This window comes from Monodelphis domestica, chromosome 4 (assembly GCF_027887165.1).
Source record: "Monodelphis domestica isolate mMonDom1 chromosome 4, mMonDom1.pri, whole genome shotgun sequence".
NCBI classification, from domain to species: Eukaryota; Metazoa; Chordata; class Mammalia; order Didelphimorphia; family Didelphidae; genus Monodelphis; species Monodelphis domestica.
Genome location: NC_077230.1, coordinates 414,655,718 through 414,681,261, shown reverse-complemented (window position 1 = coordinate 414,681,261; position 25,544 = coordinate 414,655,718). Strand labels below are relative to the sequence as shown.

At 39.9% G+C, this 25,544-nt stretch overlaps 1 protein-coding gene across 1 annotated transcript in view; it reads right to left on the bottom strand.

The window, feature by feature from the left end:
* The window catches only part of SSU72 (SSU72 homolog, RNA polymerase II CTD phosphatase), a 42,411-nt gene that overhangs the window by 3,577 nt on the left and 13,290 nt on the right, over positions 1–25,544 (bottom strand). Inside the window, exons 2-4 of the mRNA XM_001362823.5 lie at positions 25,143–25,286; positions 1,992–2,131; positions 425–543 (exon numbers count right to left, since the gene is read on the bottom strand). Of these exons, the coding sequence (XP_001362860.1) occupies positions 425–543; positions 1,992–2,131; positions 25,143–25,286 (403 nt within the window). The remainder of the gene's footprint in view (positions 1–424; positions 544–1,991; positions 2,132–25,142; positions 25,287–25,544) is intronic.

Here is a 25,544-nt window from a genome sequence, read left to right as displayed (position 1 = left end):
TACTCCGAGGACAATCCCAGGCACTAGATGTGTGAACCGTGAATGTGCAAGTGTGGATTGTATTTCAGACACTTCTATGGCGTGTTCATGACAGTAATGGGGTACCACACCAATGGGCTTCTAAAAGAAACGTAGACACGGCAATTACTTCATTCAAGAGTCTGAAGTGTCCTCTGTCCTCTAGACAGTCTGATAACCTGTCAGTAACAGGGGTTTGTCAAGTGTTTCCTGTTCTACTCAAAAGCGCATCCTAAAGCCATTATGCACCCAGCAGGCTGTTTTGTACATGGTGGGTCCTCAACGCATGTCAGCCAAACACAAATGAACCTCTTGGAACGTGGGATTGAGAAAAGGGCTCTGGGAAATCCAGGTCCCAAGTCAAGGCTCGTGGGCATCCTTAGACAAAGCCTCCCAGGACACTTACACACTGGCAGAGCTCACAAATGAGAAAGGCTCCTAATGTGGCTTCTTCGTGGTTGTCCTGAATGTCCACATTAATCACATGCACCGGCTGGCAGGTCTCTTGCTCTCTGGAATTTAGATCTAATTGGGAACACAATGACACAAAAGTGTTAGCACACTCAAGACATCCAAGAGAACAGGAAGCGATGAAAATGCTCCAAGGAGAAAGAAGGGATGAGTTTCCTGTGCTGTAGGTTGGTCAGTAGCCCCCAAGCCAGCTTCCCAATTGCATTCTTCTCTCTTCCCAAACTCATGATCAAAACTAGGACCATGCCCAGCCATCACCTTTTCCCTTTAAAGAGGTTCCTGGAATTAGACATGGCCTCAAGAGTTCAGTACCCGCCAAAGGAGTGGGAACTCGGGAAAAGACTCATTGTGCCTCCTCAAGAACCACGAGCACAGCCCCTATCAGGCTCTGCTTCCCATGTACAGCCAAGGTACCACAGTACAGCACGAGTGAATGGTTTTCATCTCTCAAACACCAGAGTTCACTGTTTGCTCACTAAGTTTCTAAAGAGGACTTGACTCCCACATCATCTCCTTCAACTTCCTGGACCTGGAATTTTTCTGGATAATACAAAGAACACTCCTGATAGGTCAGCTCCAATTTAGACACAGCCATTTGCACATTCTCTAGGAGGAAGGGAGCTCATATGAAACAGGGCTGTTAAATTCCCAAACAATTCATTTGGGTTCAGTGAGGAAGTGTGACAAATAAATACACAGTCACAATCAGATCTGGTGGTATCCAAGAAAATACACTAATTTTGAAGTCTCCAGACCTCAGTTTCTATACCTACAAAACGAGGTGATTCAACTAGATAATCTCTCAAGTTCCTCCCTCCCGGCTGCCCCAGCCACTGAACCTCTGACACTCGAATCCAGGCCCTTGGTTTTTCTTCCTCCTGCTCTCTAGTTCTCCACTTCTTAACTTCGTCCTTTAACATCAATTTCTATCTGGCAATGAAGGAGAAAAGCCTTAGGTTGCGAAGAGGAAGAAACCATTGAGTAAAATTAGAGTTGAGGAGTATATGCAGATTACATTTAGCCACTGGACCATTGCTTCAGACTGAGTAGAACTTTGTATCAAATATCTTTAGCAGTCGTCCATCATCGCTTTTTCTCTTCCTATAGCACAATCACGAATTGACCCATAGGACTTAGCATTAGGAACCGTGAGACCTCAGGACGGAGGCAGACAAATTGTCAGAAGATCTCTAACTTCCTCTCTAGAACAAAAAGCATCTTTCTTTGCCACACCGGGTGGCTGCTTTGTAATAACATGGATACAATGCAGCAAACTGACTCTAAAGGGGAAAGTAGGGCAGAGAATAAATAAAACAGGCTGGTCTTAAAGTCTTTTCAAATATTCAAAGGAATCAACGAGGTCCTTTGTTTTTCCTTTCTGCTGGGATTAATATTCTTCTTGAACCTTCATGAAACTGGTCTCTACTGAGAATCAAATTTTGTGTCTAACCAAGAACAAATGTCAAATGATTTGTGATGCAGATGTTAACTGAGATTCTTACCTTCTACTACCTGGTCATAGACTCTCTCTTCACAGGTGAGGATGAGATCAAACAAGTCTTTACAGTTCTGGAATCTTTCGGGCCGGGGCTTGATTCTCTTATTTCTGTCCAACATGTGCAAAATACCATTTTGCGTATAGCTAAGCGACTAATGTTAAGGAACTCAGAATGAACTTCTCTTCCTTCTCCCCTCACCCTTCTTATTCATTTTAGCAAGACATCATTGGCCTCATTTTAAGTTGTTTTACATTTAGGGCCCTTACTCTGGCAGAGCAGAGGATTTTAAGTGAACGCATTAAATTTATTTAAAAAAAAAAAGAAACGATCATTTCATCAGACAATAACCACCTCCCCCACCCACGAGGAGTTAAATCATATGTCATTCCAAACCCATAAATGCTTTTCCTTCCAAGGGGAGGTCCAAGGTGGCTGTGAAGACACCACAAATTGTCTGGAAACTAGCTTGCCCATGCGAGCACATCTGAGGCAGTGGGTTACAACAGAAAGAGCCCTGGGTTTGAATCCCGGCTCGGGCCCTTATTTCCTATGGGACAATGAGTAAATCACATTCCTTCTCAGGCACTTGATTTCTTCCCTTGTTAAATGAGGGGACTGCACAAGATGGGCTCTGGATTCACTGCTAGGCCTGCTCTTGGGGCAGCATCATTCTTTCCCAATTCCCGTGCCTCTCCTGCTCATAGTGGATACAGTAAAAAATGTGGGCTTCAAGAAACCCGAGTTTACATCCTGCCCTCAGACATTTGGCTAGCTGTGGGACTATAGGCAAGTAAGGAGCTTAAAATTTCAGATTCAATTACCTCATCTGAAAACCAGGCAGGATCCGCTGGTGAATCATCATGACTCTGAAGAATTCCTTGGCTCAGCTATGTCACAGTCCTGGGAATGCAGAGGTGGTTCTCTGCCTCCCCCTCCCTCTCTCTGGATTTGAAGATATCCATCCATCCATCCTCCCATTGGAGGAAAGTCAAGCAAGGCAATATTTTCGTTTAATTCGTTTAAAGGGCGTCCCTTTTGAATGAGAGCTGAGGACTACTACAGGTACTCTAAGAGGAGGAGCTCAACAAGCTTTGGCATGAGAAACTAGCAAGTTCAACACTTACATTTCAGATTAGGCTTTCTCACAAAACCCGACTTCATCAAGATGCCGCATAGCCATCCAAAGGGACTTGGTTGTGGGTCCCCCGGCACCCACAACCTCCCTTCCAGAAAGCACACAGATCGAGTTTCCAAAATCTTCATTTCCCTGCAGCATCTCGTCCTGGCTAAATTCTCTCTCCCTCTGAGCGATTTCGGGAGCCAATGCATACTGCTAGGGTACGGGTCACGGACCCCTATAGTAGAAGACTGAAAGCCTGCGGAACTTTTTTCCCAAACAATATTTCTAAACACATAGGAAAGCAGAAACCAAATACATCAAAATAGTTTAAAAAAAGATATTAGCTTTAAAAATCAAGTCCACAGTCCATAGGTTAAGAACCTTTCTACTAGAGCCTAAGGGCAGCCTTAAAGCCCTTGTCCAGGCAGGGCGTAGTTGAATTCCCCTGGCCAGGAGAAAGATGACCTACCTCCTAGAATACACAGTAGGCAGTTCTTATTTGCTGAAATGAATTCCTGGGAACAATATTCCAAATATGGCTGTCCCATCAATAAACTGCTTAAGGAAATATTTTATCTATACTGAGGATCGTAAGGGGCAAAATGTCAATGCTCCCTGAAAGGAAAGGTACTAAAGCTAAGAGAAGGGCTAGATTTCGTGTAGGGTAAAGTTTGAGGAGCAAACGATGCACAAGACACTAACTAGGTAAGATCTTAAATCACCGACCTTACAACACAGGATAATTTTTAAGTAAGGGCAAACTCTTTTCTTCAAGTCCTACAAGATCTCCTATTCTTTTAAAGTTATAAGGAACCTCAGAATGCCAGATTTAGTGTTGGGGGTGGGAAAGGGTATCGAGGGCGAGGGAAATAATCTCATCAAGCACCTGCCTTTAAGCAGCGCATTCAAGTCACTGAAAACAGGCATGCTTTATAAACATGAATTTCCAGGATGTGACGAGAAGGAAGCATTTCCAGTGTTGGGAAAGCTAACTTACATTTCACCTCTTCTTCCATTTTCCTGTCCAATGAATAACATTCAAATTGAAACGAAGAAAGAATACTGGAAGGTTGGGGATAAACCATTTGAATCTAGGAGTCTGAACACCCAAATCGTACTTGGAAGAATCGGCTTCTGGAAAATGGAGAATTGGTGGGAATTTAATATCCTATATTTAAGAAAATTAGGGAGCTCAGGAGATTTGAGAGCCAGATCTAAAGATGGGTGGGATGGGTGGTCCTGAGTTCAAATCTAGCCTGACACTCCCTAGCTATATGACCCTGGGCAAGTCACTTAACCCCAATTGCCAAGCCCTTGTCCTTCTATCTTCTATCTATCTTCTACCCTGTCCTTGAATCTCTACATATCAACTCTTAAGACAGAAGACAAGTCCTGATTCAGGCTCTAAAAACTGAATAAATTCAGTTATAAAGGGATCAAATTCCAAATACTAGTCTCAAGTAATACTTCACCCAACTGAAAGAGGCAACTAAGAAGTTCAAGACTTTTATGCACCCATGTTCACACTGCCACTAATCCAAACATAAACACAACTGCCTAAAAGGACTCCCTTGGGGAATGATAAGGATACTATTATCATAGAGACCCAGAAGAAAGTTCCATTAAAGTATTTTCTATTCCTCTTAAAGTTTTACTTCTCTTCCATTAGATTCCCAATAGCTTGGTAAAGGACTTGCAGTGATGGGTATTTTTAAGTTCTATGAAATGTCAGTATTTTCAAAAAATAACTGAATCATGTAATTAAGAGGAAAAAAATTCAAGTTTTATGATTCAAAGAGGAAAAATCCAGTTAGTTTAAAGAATGGCTTTTGAGTCCTAAAGATTATGTCCCAAATACTTTTATAAATAAGTTAGGAGGACCCCAAAGTTCCAGAGATTTAGAGTGGTACTTAAATGGCTATTATGTTCTCCTGCCCCCAATCTCTGTAACACACACAAAAGCTCACCAATTTGATTTCTAGGGTCATAGAAAAATATTTAATTAAGTCGCCTTCCCATTTCAAACCACAAGGGGACAGCAAAAATATAGGATGTAAAGACAAGGAATATCAAAATAATTTGGCGTTATAAAAAGGCACATTTTTTTTCTGAAAAGGTACACTTGTATCTCAATTTGAAAAGCAATTTCTGCTTTGGTGACAAGGTATACATAAGTATGGTACATAAAGACAAGAGGCTGGCATAGGGCACAAACTTGTTTCAATCTGGAGCTCAAATTTTGGCTAGCCTGGCTAAAGTACATCTTCTGAATAACCACATTCAAAAAATCCCTTCTTTTAAGAGCTGCTTCAATAATGAGAAGGGTGGGGTGCTCCAGTGTTTCTGAGAAATAAAAAATTCCAATGGAGACTTCCAAGTCAAGGAAAGAAGACAATCCCCTCCATCCCAGAGAATTGGGTCCTGGTCTCAGAGCCCAACCTACCTAACCTAGGTTGGAATAAATGTTGACTCTGCCATCTGCCAGCTGTGTGACTTTAGATAAAACACTCAACTTCCTTCAGCCTTAGTTTTCTTATCAGTAAAACAGAAGACCTTGAAACTTCACAAGATTGTTAGGCTGAAAGGAAACAATGATTTTTTTAAGGCAAAGGCATTCAAGTGTCCTACCACAGAATTAAAATTTTGAAGTTAAGAGAAACATTTCTACCTACTTTTCCTTCTCTTTTTAAGTTTCATAGCAAAACAACCAAGTTTTAAAGCCCTAAAGTGCTTGGGCAGGTCACAGAAAGCCAAATTAAAAATCATGTACAGTTTTCAATTATTTAAAAACATTTTATTCAATGGTATAGCCAGGCCTGGAGACAGAAGGTTCAAATTAAGACATTTCCTAGCTGTCTGACCCTGGACAAGTCACTTAACCCCCAAAGCCCTTACCATTCTTCGGCCTCGGAACCAATACTTAGTATTGATTCTAAGACAGATGGCAAGAATTTAAAAAAATAATGACAGCAGGATGCAATGAAGGACCCCTGGAGTCCATGGCACCACAGAACACACCAAGGTTAAAAAAAATGGAGCATGCTGAACAAAACTTTTAGTGCCAGCATCTGAACAGAGGTCTAAAGGCCTAAATCTTAATAACTACCCTGCTGCTCTGAGACCTTCATAGCACTATGAGGGGTCTGGGACCCTTTTTCCTACCACCTACTTTGAGAAGGGGTCCAGAAGGAAAAGAGCACCATGAATCTGAAAAACATTTTAAGTCTATGAAAGTTGGACCAACGCTAAGTGAGTTCAGAAAAAAGCAGGAACTCCCTTAAGGATCAAAGTCCTATGGAATGGAAGAATCCCACAGCACAGCATCATGAGTCAGTCACTTCTTTTAAAAACAAAAATTTTACAATCATTTATACGTTAAAAAAAAGTGGCCGTGATTGAAGTGTTGCTGAGTTCACTTTGGCACCAAAGTGGGGTGAATTATGTTATTCTGCTGAGAGGAATATAAATAAATGGGTTGTCAGGAGATATAGTTCCTAGGTTCCATAGGAGAAAAGTACTCTGTAGATGTGAGATGTGAGCATACCAAGAGAACACAAAAGAGAGAAAGTACATACACAGCAGAAGGGATGGACGCTGGCCAGGCTAGGTGTCTAGTACACAGCGTAACAACTGAGGAGGACAAAAAGGGGGAAACATTCAGTTCTCTAGCTGGTGTTCCTTCCTGTTTTTGCACTGAAGGTGTGCCTGCTCCTTCATCCCTGTATACTTCTGGCTGTGGGATTTACTGATGAATCCCAAACATCTAACCCTGCTATTCAGATTGGACAGGACATGGCTAAACTGCAAACTTGTCTCAAATTTAGATTTGTGTAACCTATGACTGGCATGGTCACACCTGATTAAAAAGATCAGCTGACCCACAGTCTTCAGGATACAAAGTGTAGATTCAGAAAATATACTCAGAGGAGTGAAAATTCTCTTTAGGGATTAAATAAACTAGATTATCTAAGAAATTAATACCAGAGTTTATAAGGTATAGTGGAGAAAAGTAACTGTGAAGTCAAATGAACTGAATTTGTTTAGTAGCAAAGTAAGAGGCAGAGAAAAAGGGAAGAGCAGTGGAGGGTCAGCTCACAGGAGAAAGGGATAGAATGTGAAAAGGCTTTTGAAAAACACACAGCAGGGTCATTTGTGCAAAGGAAATTAAACCTCTTCCCCAAGTGCAAGATAACTTTTTCTATTGTTCATTCTTCATGCAGATGTTAGCAACAGGACAGGCACTAGGCTCCAGATAATTAACAAGAGATCAAACAACCCCTCTGCAAGAAAAGATCTTGTTATCCTCAGCTGGCTAGGAGAAGGGAAGAATTCCCCCATTGAAAGCCTCTGGGCTTCCCAGAAAACCCCAGGCTATATCATTATATTATTATTTTTACCAAACAGCATAGTCATAGAATTGGGCAATGCAACTAGAGGTCACTGGTATTTATCCTGGTTGGTTCCACTCCAAATGCTATAGATGGGACTTCTGTACTAGAACACTAAAAAGAGCATCTAATATTTAAACATGTGACCACATCATGTTCCTTTGATTCGGAATCTAAGGGAGGTGGCTAGTCATTTAATTGGGGCACATATGACACAAACCCTACCACCACCAGACTGAACTTACAAGCCATAGACATTTAAAAGGTTATATTACTTCCTTCCCTTGTTATGTTTTAAGGAACTAAGCCTGCTCTGTTCCCATTGAAGGGCCTTGTGATTAGGCACAGAATAAATGACTGAAAATTCCAAGGAAATGATCACCTATCACCCTGGAAAGAATGGCAAATTGAGGCTGCCTTATGTATCCAAAGGTTCAGATCTCCAAAAGAATGCAAAGAAAGCATTATATTACAAAGTAGAAAAGCCTTGCTAAAACCTATTTTGAGGCGTTAGCCCTTATAACAATGAGTCTGTTAGGCACTGGCCAGGGTGATTAATAAGCTGTAGTTTATCCTTTTGATAAAATAAGATTAGAAGAATTTAAGATAGAAGTTGAATACATACTACAAAAATGGCTACTAAAATTGGAAAAACAAATTATGAATAATCCTATTTAAAGAGGAACAATAGTCACAGAAGACTTATGACAATTAAACCCCCTAAAATTTGACCTGTAAGAGCGTAGTAGTTCCCATAGAGAATGAGAAATGTCACAGAAGGAAACACCTTGCTGCTGGAGGCTTCAAGTCACTGTGCTGACAAAAAACATCTTTTGCTAGTAAAAACATCTGCCCTTCATCCAGCTTGTATATGTTAAAAAGGTTTTATCCAGTAAGACCTGTGCTCTTGTGAAAGTATACAGTTCAGTGACGAGGTGGTATCTGTTATAAACACTGATCTTCTTTCCCCCCTGGTCATGCATGAACCCTCTCCTATAGCCTAAAGCAGCTCATTTTGGGTGCATTCTGATTCTTAAATCTGTGCAGTTATAGCAAAAAGGTGATTTTTGTTCAATTGTCTGCAATTGAATCCGGGCCATTTAAAAAAGACAATTCCTCAGACATGTATTTGGTCATCTTGCTTCTGCTTAAAAACTTTCACTGACATTCTGTCACCAAGTAAAACTCAAATTCCTCAGGTTGGCATTCAAAGCTTTTTCAGCAGACTACTAACCTTTTGAGCCATCTCTACCCCCCAATCCCAACCCAAAGTGAAGTACTGGCCACTTTGTGCCTGTGATCAGGAATGCCTTTCCTCCTCTTTGGCAGAATTCTTACCCAGCCTGGAAAGCCCAGTTCGGAGGCTACCCTTCTCCCTGATGCCATTCCTCAAGGTAACTTTCACCTGATACTTCATAAAGACCTTGGTTTGAAAATTCTTTAACGCATTTACATGTGATGTCATAACCTAGGAAGGTATAAGCTACAGGAGACTAAAGGCCATGAATCATCTAACCCTGGCTTGACCTTCTAAATACCTAGTGGGGCTTGGCACGTATTGTTTGATGATTCCATGGTACAGAACTCTAGGTTTACAGCTGAGAAAGGACTCCTAAAAGGATCTAGTCCAATCTGCTCATTTCACATGAAGAAACTGAGGCCAAAGAGATTTACAGTAACTTGCTTAAAGCTACACAGGTGTTAAGTGATAGAAGCAAGATTTGAACCTAAGACATGACTTCTTATTCAGTGATCTTTATACTGTGCCATAGCTACTATACAAGGACCCTGGGGGTGCCCACAAGAAAAGGGAGTTCTTGATCGTTTTATAGGCCTGCAGAGAGCTTTTTAAAACTCCTAAAACCCTCTGGGCATGACTTTTCCCAAGGTGAAATGGATAGTATAACTCTAATTCCTTTAAGGGGGGGGGGGGGGAGCCTTTCAGGAAAAACCCCTAATTATTGGTGGCAAACACTTTCCACAAAAATTACAGCCTCAAAGTGATGATTTTGTACTTTTGATTAGCCCAATTTGCTTTGATTCCCCAGTTTTTGTTGGATATAAAACATATTTTCCATGTCCAACAGGTATCTCAAACTCCTCTTCAGACATTGTCCCTTGAATTAATTTAGGCCATCCTGTTCCTAAGTAGACAGTCAATCTGATAGGAAGGTTGATTCCCACCAAAAGAAGAAAAACAAGTCTTACAGGCAGCAACCATTCATCTTGGTGTTTTAGACTCTCTGGTCAGTAATAAAGAATTTTCAAATATACACATTTAGGGAATGTAGCAGAAGACAGTGAAGATACTGTGAAGGAACAAATCCCAAGAATTGAGGGCTTTTGTATTTGGTAAAACAACGGCCCTGCTCTTATGGAGGGGAAAAAAGTGTCAGAGTAAGAGTGCAAACCAGAGATAGATAATCTGAGGGGCCCATGTTAAGCGCCAAAGAGTTTCAAAGACCATGTACTAAAATACCCAAAGACATTCTCAATGCTACAATTCTAGTTTATGAATAAAATAAAGCTAAAAAAAAAAAAAAACCCTGCCCTGATTGAGGACCTTTACCTATACATGAAGATGAGAGGCAAAGGACAAGGTGCTCAGAGTTGAAGTACTACCCAGAAGAAGCCAGGGCGTCCAGCAAGGAAAATCCTGTGGTGCTCTGTGACTTTCAGGCCCCTTTCATCTGGCAAATCAAGGCAGGTCATCCCTATAGCTCCACGTCAGAGATGTAACACAGTTCAGTTACACATATTACCTGCCACCTGAAAGAACTGTACTTCTAGGAATGCATTTCTCAACGGTGATGCTTGAATACAAGAAAAACCCTGGACCACCCTCCCCTCCCTTTCCCCATCTCCATCTATGATCAAGCAGAAAGACACTCACAAAGCCTTAGGCTATCCCACGCCGCTCCTGCCCCAGGACTCCCTCACTGACATGCTGGACTGTCGAAGACTGTAGTCTGCCCATGCTCCAGGCTGGGACCATCTCTCGCCTCCCTATCCTTCCTCCCAGAGCAGCAACACAACTGCTATGAGCTTTGACTGATCCCATCTCAACTGAAGCCAGCCCAATGTATTTCCTGTGCACTTTGGGTTACAACAACTGTCAGAGAGAAAAGAGGAATAAAAAGCTCATGCTTCCCTAATAATGTGGAAAATGTCATCAGTTGAAATCAAATAAAAACAAAGACAACTGAAGAAAGAATGCTGAAGACTGGGACCTAGAATGGCAAAAATCAGCAGACTTTGTTAGATGCACAGGACAGGTTCCAATCAATGGCTAAAGAATGGGCAAACTGAATTGCTTCCAGAGGTGGGGAAAACATAATCCACACATTTGCCAGCAGTCTTTTTTTAGTTGTCGTCCTTTTTACAAGAATGCTTTCCAGTTGATGCATGTATACAAAAGCCCTGTGAAACTGGGAAAAGCCAATGTTCTTCCCATCCCCACTGCTAAGAGAGAAGTGAAACCACTTCATCATGTCAGGAAAACAGACATTTTGCTGCTCAGTCAAAAGTACCCAGTTCCCCAACCCAAGCTACTGGCTCCTCATGTTGTTAAGTCTAGATTCTAGGAAGGTTTCCTCTACCCTCATAGGGAAACATAGAGAACCTCCTGAAGTATAGAGTTCAATGGGACTGCTATCTGAAAACTAAACTCAATATGACTTAGCTTAGCCTGTCTCGGATGCTACCAGTCCCTCTCCCAATTCTTCATAGCACCAAATCGTTCTATACCCTGAGGATATCTTGGGTTTTATTAGAGTATTCCAGTGTTTCAGTAGTAAGCTGCACTTGGTCCCTCAAGAGCATCTTATCTAAAGTAGCCTGAAATGGATACTATCATATGATGGGCAGAGCCTCCTTAAAGCCTAGTTGTAGAAGAGCTTGATGAAATACTCAGATACCTTTGGGAGTCTGTATTTGAAAATTTGTTATGAGCAGCAGCTAGGAGGTTCTGTAGATACAGTGCCAAGCCTAACGTCAGGAGGAGCTGGGTTCGAATCTGATCTGAAACTCTTCCTAGCAGTGTGACCCTAGACAAGTCACTTAACCCCCACTGACTAGCTCTTACCAATCTTCTGGTTTGGAACCAATACTTCATATCAATTCTAAGGTAGAAGGTAAGGATTTTTTTTAAAAGGAAAGAAAATTTGTTACAAAAGCAATTGTAATGACTTAAAAATCAATATCCTGAGTATTTGAAGGTCTTATTGAAAACAAAACAAAAACAACCAAAACTTGGGAGATCCAAACCACTTAGAGAGAGGGGAGAAAAAAGTGAACTATCAATGTTGAAAGGACCTGAAAATTCCAAACTGATTATTCACAAACACAATCCTCCCCCCTCTTTGGTGATGAGACTCATGTACTGCTGAAACTACCTTATGCCATAAAGAACCAACTAGCTTTTTTTCTAACCAAACATACACAAAATATCACATAAATTCATATTAGCTCTTTCAAACTTCCTGGGTCTCACGGTATCTAGACAATAGAGCCCAATATTAAGATGTGCGTTTCTTCAAAGAAATTAATCTAATCAGCAATTACTTGTCTTTTGGCTACCAAATCATGAGTTTTTACAAGATCATTCTTGCACTGGCCATAGGAAAAATGAAATAGTGGGCAAAAGAGTGAAAGAAATAAAATTCTATGTGAGAGTCAATAGGATATCCCCTCCAAAAGGTCAATGAGAGAAGCAAAAGTGTTTTCAGTACAGCCTAATCTAAAAAAAAGGAAGAGAAGTGGGAATTAGAATTCCTGAGCATTCTTTAAGAGATCAAAAAATTGGGCTATCTTATGCATTGATTAATTCACTCAACATAAGAGCAGAGAAAGCCTTAGACAAAAGCAAAGTCAAAAGTTGCCTTAATGTGAAGGTGAACCTTTCAGAGACCACATGCTGTGTCTTGCCCTTACCCGAGAGCGCTCTGCATGCCATGTTAGGCACCCATGTCATAGGTTCACCATCACTACCTTAATGTAACAACTGCTATAGGCCAAGACATTATATTGACTAAGATATAATCACTGATCATATAAATTCCTTCAGGACATTTGGTAGTCATGACTATAAAAGCAGAGCAGAATACAACTTTGGCTATTGTCTTCCAACTCCTAAGACATACTATGCCTCTAATTCATATAAATATGCTCCCTGTTTTTCAGTTGCTCAGACTTCTCATTCTGAAACACCAGGGTGACATAAATGTCACAGAAACCTCAGCGGCAATTATTGGCAGAACTGGCTAAAGGATTTGAAGCTCAAGGAGAGAAAGAAGACAAGATGGTAGGGCAGGGAAAAATTCCCTTTGGAGCCAGAGGATACAGGTTTAAATCCCATCCTGACAGTTACTGCTAGTGGGACCATGGACAAATCATCTAACCTCTCTATAAAGGGAGTGGATGATATAAGACAGCTGAACTCTTACTTCTAGATCTAGCTTAAGCAAGGAAACAACCTTACAGGTTCAATGGCTGTACCATAGTACAAATGAGCTATGAAAAGGGAGTGCAGTCTCCTAAGTGGAGAATAGCTCTATAGTTCCAGATCAAGCAGATGCTAATAGAACCAAAACCCATCAAAGCAAATCAAAAAAGGAGCAGATAAAATGCTATTATTTGGATTCAGGGAGAAAGTTGTGTGACCAAAGGGTGTGTCTTCTGACCTGGACTCATCCCAGGTTTCCTGATCTGTAAAATGGTCCTAGGTTGGTTGTGAAGACCAAATGAGTTATTCCTAGAGTGCTTTGTAAATCTTGAAGTGCTATAGAATTTCCATTTACCATAAAAATCATCAATCATGCCAGGAGAGTCTGCTTAATAGCAATGATAATAGCACTGATTTCCTTTGAAGGAAGCTGTACAGATACAGCCTTGAAAGGACACTTCCTGCACTCTGGTACTGACAAACAATATATTCCTTGCTAGAAGCAGCAGGGCACAGCTCTTGTTTCCCCCAAGAGTTGAATTGCATGTGTCACATTTGGGAGCCTACTACTTGGGGCTAGAAGTACAATCTGTGAGCAGAGAATCTAAAGTTACATTAATTGGCCCACAGAGAAGACTTATTCAACCCTTGGCAGCCTCAGTTACTAATCAAATTGCTTTTGGCATCCAATTTTTATATTATCCACTCCACTGTGGCTAATTAATTCTAAAGAAGTATAACAAAGTGAATTCAAATAATTTCAGGTACTCACATGAGCCCCAGAAGTTAAAGACTAAGTTAAATGTAATTTGGGGACTCAATTATTATGATGGAACTTAACTTTCCCCCATAATTGCTTCAAATTTTTATGTGCAATACAGTATCAATTTGGAAGCAGTCTCCCCATATCTCTCTACCACCAAAAAGGCAGACATCATAATTTTTTGTCCATGTGATACAAGAATTGAATGCCATCGTCTTCTGTGTTTACTCAATTTAAAAAGCTTTAAATCTTTACCTAACTCTGCATCATACAAGCTAAGAACATTGCAAGCACATGGGCCAAGGATCTTAAGATTTAGAACTACAGAGCTTCCCTAAAGAATATCCAGCCCCTCCCTTCCATAATAAGTAAACTGAAAGCCAGTGATGATTAGTTCATTGCCAATGGGCACAAAGGTCACAAAATAGCAAGGCCAGGATTTGAATGTAGATTCTGACTAGAAACCTTAAGGCTCCCTCCACCAGTTCATGCTGCAGCTTACTCACATACATACACATACCCTTAAATTATTCATGTTTGAAATATATTTGAGCATAGATAAAGATTACAAATTAATAGGGAATCATTTATCAGACTGGTAAAATTGCTTTACAGTACCACGGCCTCTTCACTGAATTTTAAAAGGCTATAAGCATGAGCTTTCAAAGACTAGCCATTACAATATAAATGAAGCTTGACTTCAGATATTTTGAATAGAAAATATTTTTTAACAACTTTAATAGATTCACAAATGAGATTCATTTATCTACAGTGAAGAAAATAAGCTGGTTGATTCTTGAGCAAGAACCTGCAATCTTTTGAGTACTTCCTATAGAAATGAGTTGGATGCCATTTGGGGGAGTCTCTTCTTGGTAGCTAGACTTGTGTTTCATTTGACAATCATTTCCTTCATTCCCTCTGCTACATTTTCATATCTCCACCTGTTGTGCTAACATGCTGTTATGAAATTAAGTGGAGGATGATACGTAAACTTCCCAGGGCAATCACAGTATTCCAACAATTTATTTTTGAGAAGGAATGACAACTGTATAGTTCTAAGAGGTCAGCCCCCAGACAGCTATTGTACTCCATGAAAAAGGTCATACACTGAAACCAAAAGAACCAGCTGAGTTTTTATTCTTCTTACTCGTGTCTAGTCTGTCTGTGAACATGGAACAGAGCTTTGAAAGCAGGATGGCCCTATTTAAGTCGAAGACTTTGGCTGCTGAAATGCTGCAACTGAGCTAGACTCCCATCAGATCTTTTCAAATTAATCATTAGGTATTGCTGAAAAATATACTATTGATGTGGGCATTTGTTTAAATAACACAGGGTGGGACTGTTTAAAAAATGTTCACCCAAGAGAAACTAACACACCCAAATAACAGAGGGAAGGGAAAACTCATTTTCTCAAGCTATTTACTACATGATTGTTCCAAGGGATGGAATAGTTGGTAAGAACAAAGGATTGTCCTTTTTCCCTGCCAATCACTATGCTAACATTAAGTATTGAATATTAGCTGGGGGGTTTGTGTTCTGTATGCATACACACATATTTAGTGCTCTGTATACTTATAAACACAAAATCCATTTTCGTAGCAAAGGAGTTGATGTGGGTCATATAAGAGTTCAGAAGCAGCCTGTGAATACTGATGTCAGAGCTCAGGTCACCTGGCTTTCCATGCAGCATGTTACATGTTGGACATATAAAAAGGTGACTATAAATCAAACCCTATGGTCTGTCCCCTGTCCTGGTTTTATTATTTATGAGTATTTAGTCATGGGAGAAAAGATGGTTTCACTCTTCCTGCTCATTTCTGTTAATGTCACTATATCCTAACGGAGGCCAAAACGCCTGTCCCTTCAAGTGAAATGTCGCTGGGGCTGGAGGTGGTAAAGATGAAACTTCTTGTAAGAGACAACTTTAATACTTATTAAATGCAATTCTCATGGGAGAAATGGACTCCAGCGGCAATGAAAGCAGACACAGCTTAAGGAAAGAATCACAATATAGCAAGCAAGGAGTGCACTCTTCCCAAGTACAGTGTAACCTAATGAAGTAACCTGGAAATAGACTTACACAGGAAACATGTACACTGGGCCAACGGATGATAGTGCTGTCCAAACTGGCTACACCACATGCCCAAGAGATACTTTTGTCGCATTGAGGCCTGTGAGTGGGTGGCCTAAGTTGCAGAGTGCAGGATTGTTCTCCATGCAGGTCTAGAAAAGGGAAGAAGCATTTACCCTTCACCTTCCAGAGACTGTAAAGCTTATAAACTGGTCAAATATCATAAATGGAGGCGAAAGGCTCCCTTTAGGGTAGTGGATGGGGTATTGGCAGGGGGCTTTCAGCAGGCTATAAGACATGACAGCCAAACAAGCATACAGAAAGAGATAAGGAATGTCATCCACAAAATATGCCTGGGGAAAAAAGGTAGAGTGGTCCAAGAGTGTGGAAGGGACAATCCCCCCAAAGGGCAAGCTTTCCCCACCGTCACAGATATACTGGGGCATTATTATTGGTCCACATTATGAAACTGAACCATAGCAATTATGCTGCAGACATCATAAACTTGGCTAAATATACATTATCACTGAAATTTCATTTGTGCCAAGATGACTAGGGAATCACTGCCTAGAAGTTATAAGCCCCAGAGCAGTAGTATCTACCAAGAACAGCATAAAGACAATTCAGGTAGGCTGATCTACATATTTTTCTAAGCAGCTGCATGAGTAAATGCCAGGAACTGCAGAGCATGACACCCACAGACTTATGGCATTGGCCCTTTAGGATGGTATGAGATGTCCTGCCAAAGAAACAGGTCAGAGGCAATGCCTGGAAAAAGTCATCCATTTGCTAACTGGACAAAAATGATGGCCCAAGAGATACTATAGACAAGAGACGTGAAAGACATGTACAATGACATCTGGAACCAAAAATGCATGGTTCTTTATTGTCGTCAAAATTTTAATACAGAGAAGTCAAACACAGGGGACTTCTAGCCATGCTTTTCCTAGCAAAGTGGCAGAATTACAAAAATCCCTAATCAAGTAATGAGATGTGTACATGGAACTTTTCACTAGAATAAAAACTGCTATTGCAAAGGGCTATCAGAGCAGTGTAGCCTTGGACCTAGGATGACAGGGGCCATCCCAAAATGCTCTCTGGGCAATATTAATTCTACATGCTAAATGACTAGGCACAGATCATTTTTATAATCTTTTTAATTTCTAGCAGTCTTACTAATGTAATAACGTGATTAAAAAATTGTTCTGAGTGACCAAAATGACTTAAGAATATAAAAACACACAAAAAAGTGCCTCAGTGCTTGCCCCTGAGGTGGGCTGGACACAAGCATCTTAGGAAATGTGTAAACTTTTTCCAAAGATACTCTTTGCAGAGAGCACACAAAATATAATTTCCAAATGTAGCAATGCTTCTGGAATTATGACATTAGTAGGAACATCTGAATTTCTATGATGGTCAGGTCAGATGAATATTAGAACCCTCAAAGGATCTTCTTTCTGTTCATTATTGAAAGTGTGATGCTGGGGGCCCCAGTTTAAAAAAAAAAAACAAAACTACAAACTGTGTAAGATCCAGCACCAACCTATTAGTGTCCTAGGAAAGCAATCTGCCTTCATACCTAACAGGGCCATTAAGAGCTGCACCTAAACTATACCTAATGTTTTTCAGAGAAAACATGGAAGAGATTTTGCAATTTGGCATGACAATTCCCTAACTTGTATGCATTTTTACAGGATTCTTTATTAATTGTAATTAGGACTAAGTCTCTGCTTGAAGGTATTAAGTAATGTGCCCTAAAGCACCTAGATGGGTCAGTGTAAATTAGCCAAAACTATTCCCTGCAATAAACTAGTTTTGAGTCCCAACTAATCACCAAGAATAATGATGGAAATGTGCAGCAACAATCTACTAAACCAAACAATTTGGTCTCAGCTTTGGAAAATTAAATTTAGAATTCTACTTTCTAATGCTTTTAAAGAGAACACAATATGGCCAAAGCATCAATCATAATTTACTGTTAAGTCTAATTTTAAAATTTGTTCATTTATAAAATTGATTAACTGCACTCTCAAAAGATAACCCATGTACAGGATGGGGGAAAAGTCTATCCAGTTCTACATATGGTGATAAAGACCAGGGAACAAATCCTTATATAAATGAGGCAGGAATATGATGCTATGAAAAGATTATTATGGAATTTGGCAACAGAATACCATTTATGGTTTTAAAATTCTGAAAAATTTGTTGTCTAATTGAAGGAATGGAAGAAAGAACCTCTACAGAAATATTAACATCGGATTCAGTCCATTTGAGTCACTTTATCACTCATGAACAATGAGTATGACAGCTTAACACACCATCTTTACAAAAGAGGAAATGGGATTTGTTTGGTTAAAAAGAAAGCCTAAGATTACTAAACTAAGACTGCTCAATAGAGCTGTAGAGTGTCACTAGAGTTCTCTAAAAGAAGTGATAACCCGTCTGAGCAACCTGTTTATGTATTCAATGCCTTTCCCCTCCATAAAAAAATTTTCTTCCTCCACTCCCAACTAGGTGTGTCTGCTGAGGTAGTGAACATAAGGCAACAACCCATTTCCATGTGCCCTGAAATAATGGGGTTAGAAGATTAAAAGCCTTAGTCCCAGACAAGGGATAATGAACTGCCTCCCTACTCAAGTAAAGGTGTGATCATCACTCTCTGGAGTTAGAAGTGAAGAGATGCTGTCAGATGTGTAACATCCTCAGGTTTGTTACATGAAAGGGTTTGGGAGTCGCAGCAGAGGAAATAAAAGTATTGTTAAAAAAAAAAGAATCTACAAATTTGGGGCATGGAATATCATTTCAAAGGACTAACATTTTACCTATGCGGGTTATGTAAGGTGAGCCAACTGTACATTTGTATGCTTTCAAATTATTTAATGTGGGTTTGCTTATAATAGATACTTTTATGTAGTTTTAAAGTTTGGCCACTTTAATTACAAAGGAATAATTAGGTTTCTCAAATCCTAAGTACATTATTAGGAATAATATTAACTGTGAGCATATGGGCAATTTCTCTTTTGAAGACAAGACTTAAGTGCTTATTTCAAAATGCTATTTTTATTTTGTGCTAACTACTATTTTTTTTTTAATTCTATTAACTTGTTATGTTTTAAATAGCTATTGAAACACTTTTTGGTTTTTAGGCTATTGAGAACTTTAATTCTAGGTAGGTGTCAAGCAGGTAGTACTCTGGATTAGTGGCCCCACTTCTCTGGAGATTGACACCAGTGGACTTCTACCAATCACTGCCTCCATAATCACCTAATCCATCAGAGGAAGCTGTCTTCATTTTCAATAATTTAACACTGGCTATTGCATCTTACTGACAATTTCTCCCCTTACCCTAACCGAGGAGATGGTCAAGTCTTACCTATTCTTCTCACTATAATTCTGTTTACTATAAAATAAAGGAAAAAAGAGAACTGGGCTAGGATTCCTAGTCCCCGCTCTGACACTTACTCACCATCCGACCCTAGGAAAGCCCTTTAATCCTTCATATTTTTTCTTCATCCGAAAATAGGTATAATTCCTGCCCACCTCAGAGTTGAGGCTCAAATGAGATGTGAGATTAAGCTGAAAATGTTAACAAGCGTTCTATGTAATTTGCTGCTAGATGGAGGTATAGTAGTAAGATAAAGAGCTGGCATCCACATCAGAAATGATCCAAGTTTAAGACTACAACCTGACCCAAATGGGCTATGTGACCCATAAAGAGCTGGCTTCCATTCCAGAGGTGCTCTGGGCTTAAGACTCGAATTTGACCAAATGGGCAGTGTGACCCTGGGCAAGTCATTTAACTTCTGTGTTCTAGGCAACTCTTTAAAGCTCTAAGTGGCAGAGGAGACCTGGACCAACACTGGGAAGGGGGTCACCTCTTAATCCCAGGAGTTCCACATATGAGGGAAATCACAGGTCCAGGCCCCATCCTTATGCATGGACAGCATTATTTTTATTAATAATTCATCGTTAAAATGTCACATTTTACAAAGCATTTTCTATCCAGGAATTCTGTGAAGCAGGTAATAAGAAAATTATCATCATTACCTGAATTTTAGAGAGGAAGAGAGGAAATGGATTGCCTTTGGCCACCCAGCCAAGTTAAACAGAAGGCATGCAAACCCATCTCTGGATTCCCAGGGCACAGCGGAAATCGCCCATCTACTTAATCCCAACTGCCTCTAGCCACTCTCTTTAAGGAAGGGGAGCTATGGTTTTAATTACTCTTCCTCTCACATATTTGAAATCAGCTATGAATTGAAGTGTTGCCATACTATCCAAGGTCACTCTTTATATGTTTGGATGCTGAAAACATCAGAATCATCGGAAGCTGTGAATTTTAACTCTTAAAGCCTATAAAAACTAACAAATATTTGTCTTTAAGAACACTGTCAAAATGTAAAGAGGGAATTTTTTTTAAATGTTCCTTTTAGAGAGTTGAAAAGAAGCCCAATCCTCAACAAGCTATGAGAATAACTAAAGTGAGGCATGAGGAAGTAAAAGAAGACAAGAAAATTCAAGAATGTCCTTATGGAAGCCTTGAAGAGAGAGCTATCTCTTCACCTCTGGACACTCAAATGATTTTAAATTTGTGAAAGTCGAGGGTCAACACTTTCACTTTTTAAGGGCCAATAAGGGAAAAATAATTTTAAGCTATAGCCTAATGGCTCAGTGTACAATTAAGTCACCACAGGGGAAGCCTGACAAGGTGGACCTCAATTTGGACTTGAGTTCCAATCCCACCTAAGACACTAGTTATGTGGCTCCTGGACAAGTCATTTAACCTCTGTAACTCAAGTTTCCTCACCTGGAAAAAAAAATGGGTAGGTCTCTGTGGCTTCTGAAGGTCTCCTTTAAAACTCTAAAATGATAATCCCCTGATTTTATGTAGGGGGCCTGGGCACTGAGCCTCTAAACCTATTTTCTCATTTGTAAAATGAAGTTGGTATTTACTTCATAGTGATTCTAATTAATGTAAAGTATGTCGTGAGGCAGCTATGTAGCACCAGTGGATTGAAAGTCAAGCCTGGAGTTGGGAGGACCTGGGTTCAAATTTGGCCCCAGACACATCCAGTGTGACCCTGGGCAAATAACTTAACCTGGATTACCAATAGTTCTTGCCACTCGTCTTAAAATTGATACTGATATCAAAGGTAAGGCTTTAAAATATGTTGCAAACCACTAAATGTCAACTCTTTAGCAATGCCGTATTTTAACCTAATAATGCACTCTAGCTTGCCTCACCCAAAAAAATCCTAAAATTCGACTTAAAACTGAATGCCAAATATTTGCACTTCAGCCATTTGCTTACTTGTCCCTACTGAATGCAACTCCCACTTCCTTCCTCCCATCCCAAAATATGGAAAAATCAACTTTGAAACAAAATAATATAGATTAAAATGACAAATTAAGGGGAAGGGGTATAACTGAAAACTGATATAAAAGCTAAAAGGCTATTATAGGTTGAAAAGGTTTTAATGTGAGGGCATGGGATAATATTTGCAAATTGTGATATGAAAGCTAAAGATACCACTTAAAAAAATTTTACAACAAAAAAAAAGAAACCTGCTGCTGAATTTTTGGAGCTAGAAGACCTCAATTCTGTGAGTCTAAATTGTCCCTATAAAGACAAAGCCTTCTAGCAGAATAGGAAATAAATTATTAGTATCAAAATTGATTTCATTTTGTGTCTATATCTACGACAATTTTCTACTGAAATCACAATATGAGCACATACAAGAAAAGTTTCTGGCAAATCAGGCAGGAATTCATTCACTAATCACATACATACTGAACTGTTCTTTGTTTATGGCTGCTCTCTCTACATGTCAGCATCCTCTGAGGAAGGTAACTGTGGGCCTGCTGCTTCATCAGGTGAATGCTGGGTTGGATGTACTTTATTTCACTAATCTTGGTTGAAAAAAAAAAAAGAAAACTTCCAATTCCATCATCTTACTTGGCCCATTTAATTTTTTGACCCTGTTTCTTCCCTTCTCCTTTAAAATTTAAAAAGGGGGAGGGCTGGGGAGAGGCTGCAGCTGTGTCACAATTGGACCATGAACCCCATGTGCAGTGAATCTATCAGGATCACTCTGGGAAGCTTTTTTGGGCCCTCTCAGTCTTAGTGACTGTCACACACCTTGCCATTCCTAATCCGCTTTTCATCTTGGTCTGGGCTTTTTTGCTTTGCTTGGTTTACCTCTGCCGCTTCCCCCATGCCACCTCAGACTGACGTTCGCCTCTGCAGCATCTCACCAAGGGCTGGAATGAATTCTTTTCGAAGAGATGTCACTTGCTTGACTGGGTCAAAGGATGTACTTGAGAGCGGTTTAGTCAAAACCTCTCACCAAATACCAAAAATAAGGTATCTTATCAAGCCCAGTCTTGCCCTTTTCCTCCTACCCACCCCGAAGAGACCAGAAATCCCACTTCAGAGGAAAGGTGAATCAATGGACACATTACTGGAGCCCAAGGAGGATTCAGCCAGTGACAGTAGCACCACTAGGACCTGATTACCTAAGAGAGTCACTGTGACCCATATCTTTACCTACTGTAGATAGCAGGCTCCCACACAGGCCAATTTTGTAGCAGTGGTCCAGGCCTATGACCATCAATCATCCCCATTGTCCTACTACTCTCAGAAGCATAGAATTTGAGATGGAAGGGACCGTGGAGAAAGCTTATCCAACTCCCTCCCCTCCTCCTCTTTGTATACAGAGAGCAAGGACTTGCCAGTGGTCACATAATTAATCCAACTCCCTCCCTGTTTACAGATGAGGAAACTGAGACCCAGAAAGGACTTGCCAGTGGTCACATAGCCAATTAGTATTCCCACCTCCTCCCCAAGTCTTTCCTTGCACTCCTCTACTCTGCTTTTAGTGTGTGGTCCTATCCTACTCTTCTGGGACAGTCTGGTTCTTCATTTATGGAGACCCCTCCCACACATACACACCCCACCATCACCTAGAAAGAGCTCAATTTCCAGCAAGATTCCCCAATTTGAAAACCCCTATGATCATATCTTCCTGGTTATCAAGCACTTCCCCTTGGGATAGCATAAGAGGGTACCTTGGAACTGGAGAAGTCTCCATTCAGTCATCATAAAGCAGCAACCACCCACCACCACTCCTCTTCCTCCCACCCAAATGGGACAATAACTAAGTTTTGGCCTTTTAAAAAAAATGTATTGATTCAAATATAAGCTATTTTGGTTCAACTTTTGTCTTCTGATTTAATTTGTTCTTAATATTAAATTTAAATGAGATGAGTTCAATTTACATCTATTTGGAACTGATAGGAGGCATCTTAAAATTTTGGTGTTCCATTCCTTAAAAAGGTGGAATATAAAAATGGGCTTATTGCCACAGAATATAAGCTACTAATAATACCTACAGCTAAAGTTAGAGCTCAGTTTATGAAAAATCCTTGCCCCAAAAATAAAATTCTCTAAAAGAAAGTTTTATAATCAATGCCATCTATCGTGCCAAAGGGACATAGCAAGACCAGAATGAGCATATGTATTATTCACAACTAATTTGCCAACTAAGATGAAGAAATATGGCAAACGGAATGCTGCTTCCAGTTACATGGGAAATAAATGATGACTTGAAGATACGCCCCTCTTGCCCCAAGGATGTTGGGTAGTCCAGAGTGTGTGTATTCAGTGATGACCATGCTCAAGATGCCAAGTTTCAAAAAGGAATTACCGCCACATGGCTCTACAGCCTGTGTCAAAGATTGATTTTCCTCTTGTCACTGCATAATGGAAACACCACGTTATGCAGAATAACCCATGTGGATGTTGCCAACATAACATCAGATCTAGTTACGTTGCACTGGTGAATGAGCTGTGTACCTTAAAAAAAATAATAATCAAGCAAAAACCAAACCAGATTAAATAAAGGAAGGGAAGGCAGGTAGAGGAGAGGGCAAGATGCAAACAAACCCCAGAATCGTGCGGTGCTCCAATTTAACACTTTAGCTACAACGACCTTCAAGGACATACTCTCAGCCACCTAAGTAACCTACATACAAGTAGAAAACATTTTTAATTCATCCAAAGACAACAATAGCTCCGATGTCAAAAGATGAAAAATTTCTATTTCCATAGTTTTGGCTAAATTTTTCCCCAAAAGTTTAGGCCCCATCTCTTTAACATGGCTCAGAAAATCGGGTAATAGTCAAGGATGGTACAAAAATGACTGAGCCAAAATCTGTTAATGCTGGAGGTCAGATAGCTAATAATTATCAAGTTAGGTCAGCTAGGTACCTGGCTCAGTGGATAATGGACAGGCCTGGAAATGAGGAAGTCCTAGGCTCAAATCCTGCCTTAGACACTTCCTCAAATATATGGGCAAGTCACTTAACCCCCATTGCCTAGCCCTTACTGCCTTAGAACCAATACATAGTATTGATTCTAAGATAAAAGGTAAGGACTACTAAGTCTTCATGCTATCCTCATAAAATCTTCTTAAAACCCATTTTTTGATTTTCACATGAAGGCAAAATCCTAGATCCGGTCAAATCCAATTTTTCTAGTCATATGAAGTTTTCCCCAAAAGAGATTACTACCAATACTGTTTGTTTCTAACATGCCAAATTTGGTCCCATACTGAGCCTCTCCTCAGTGGTACTGGTTCTTCTCAGTGTACTATACAACCCTGGCTCTGCAAAAACACTATCTATGGGGTTAGGGAGTAATGCTGGGAGTGGTCTGAATCTATGATCTGATTCATCAATGTAGCCTACTCACAGTGTGGATTCTTCTACCACCAAAGTAGTCAAAAACTCATCTGTAATAGTTTGAGACTTGCCTGGGGCAATGAGAGTTAAATGATTTACCAGAGGTCACACAGCCAAGTATGTGCTGAAAAAGCAAGGTCCACCTCCACCCTCATCCACTCTGTCCTGCTGCCTCTTCTCAGCAATATAGCAAATACGATAGGCAACGAGTAGGAACAGAGTAGTGTAAAAAGCATTTCCATTTTCTTCCCCTGGGTAGTCTACATTGTTTTATATCATGCCTAAATTTTAGGCTTTACTATAATTATGGTTTTAATTACTTTCATGTCAGTAACCCCCAATTTATCTATTTCCAGGACTAGATTTTTACATTGGAAAGATCCAACAGAGCACCAAGAAATGATTAATCACTTGGAATTTTGAAAATTAAATATATTACTCTGTTTTTTAAAAACGGTAGGGAGATGTTTAGATTGCATGCACTATTTAACTGTAGCATGGTATATAAAATGAGTACTAAGTCCTCCTCCCTTTTCATGTAGAATACCTCCCTAAAAACTTATAATGAATTACACCTTCCAAAGATGACCATATTGGGTTTTTTAAAAGGGCATTCCACTGGGATACAGTTCTTTGTCTTTCCTAAGAAGATCATTGTACATCTGATCATATGTTGTTTTGAAATCATAAACATTCGGCTTGTCTGGTGCTGGTCCTGGGAGTTTCACATGAGTTCCTGTTCCAAAGGATCTGACACTAAATCCTCGTTTGCTGAAAGACACAAGAAAAAGAAAAGATTTTAATTAGATTAACTCTTGACTCAAAATTCCATTAATCTAGATGGGGCAAGTAATATTGAGGAAGGAAAATTATTAGTGTACTTGCCTAGAGATAAAGTAATGAATGCTCAATATTATGTTATGAGATATATAAAATAATTTCAAAATATCAAGGTGAAAAAATTCAGAAAGCAAAGTAGTCTTATGAAGTCACTTCCTTTATGAAAAATCTAAACAATGCCGTCAAGGT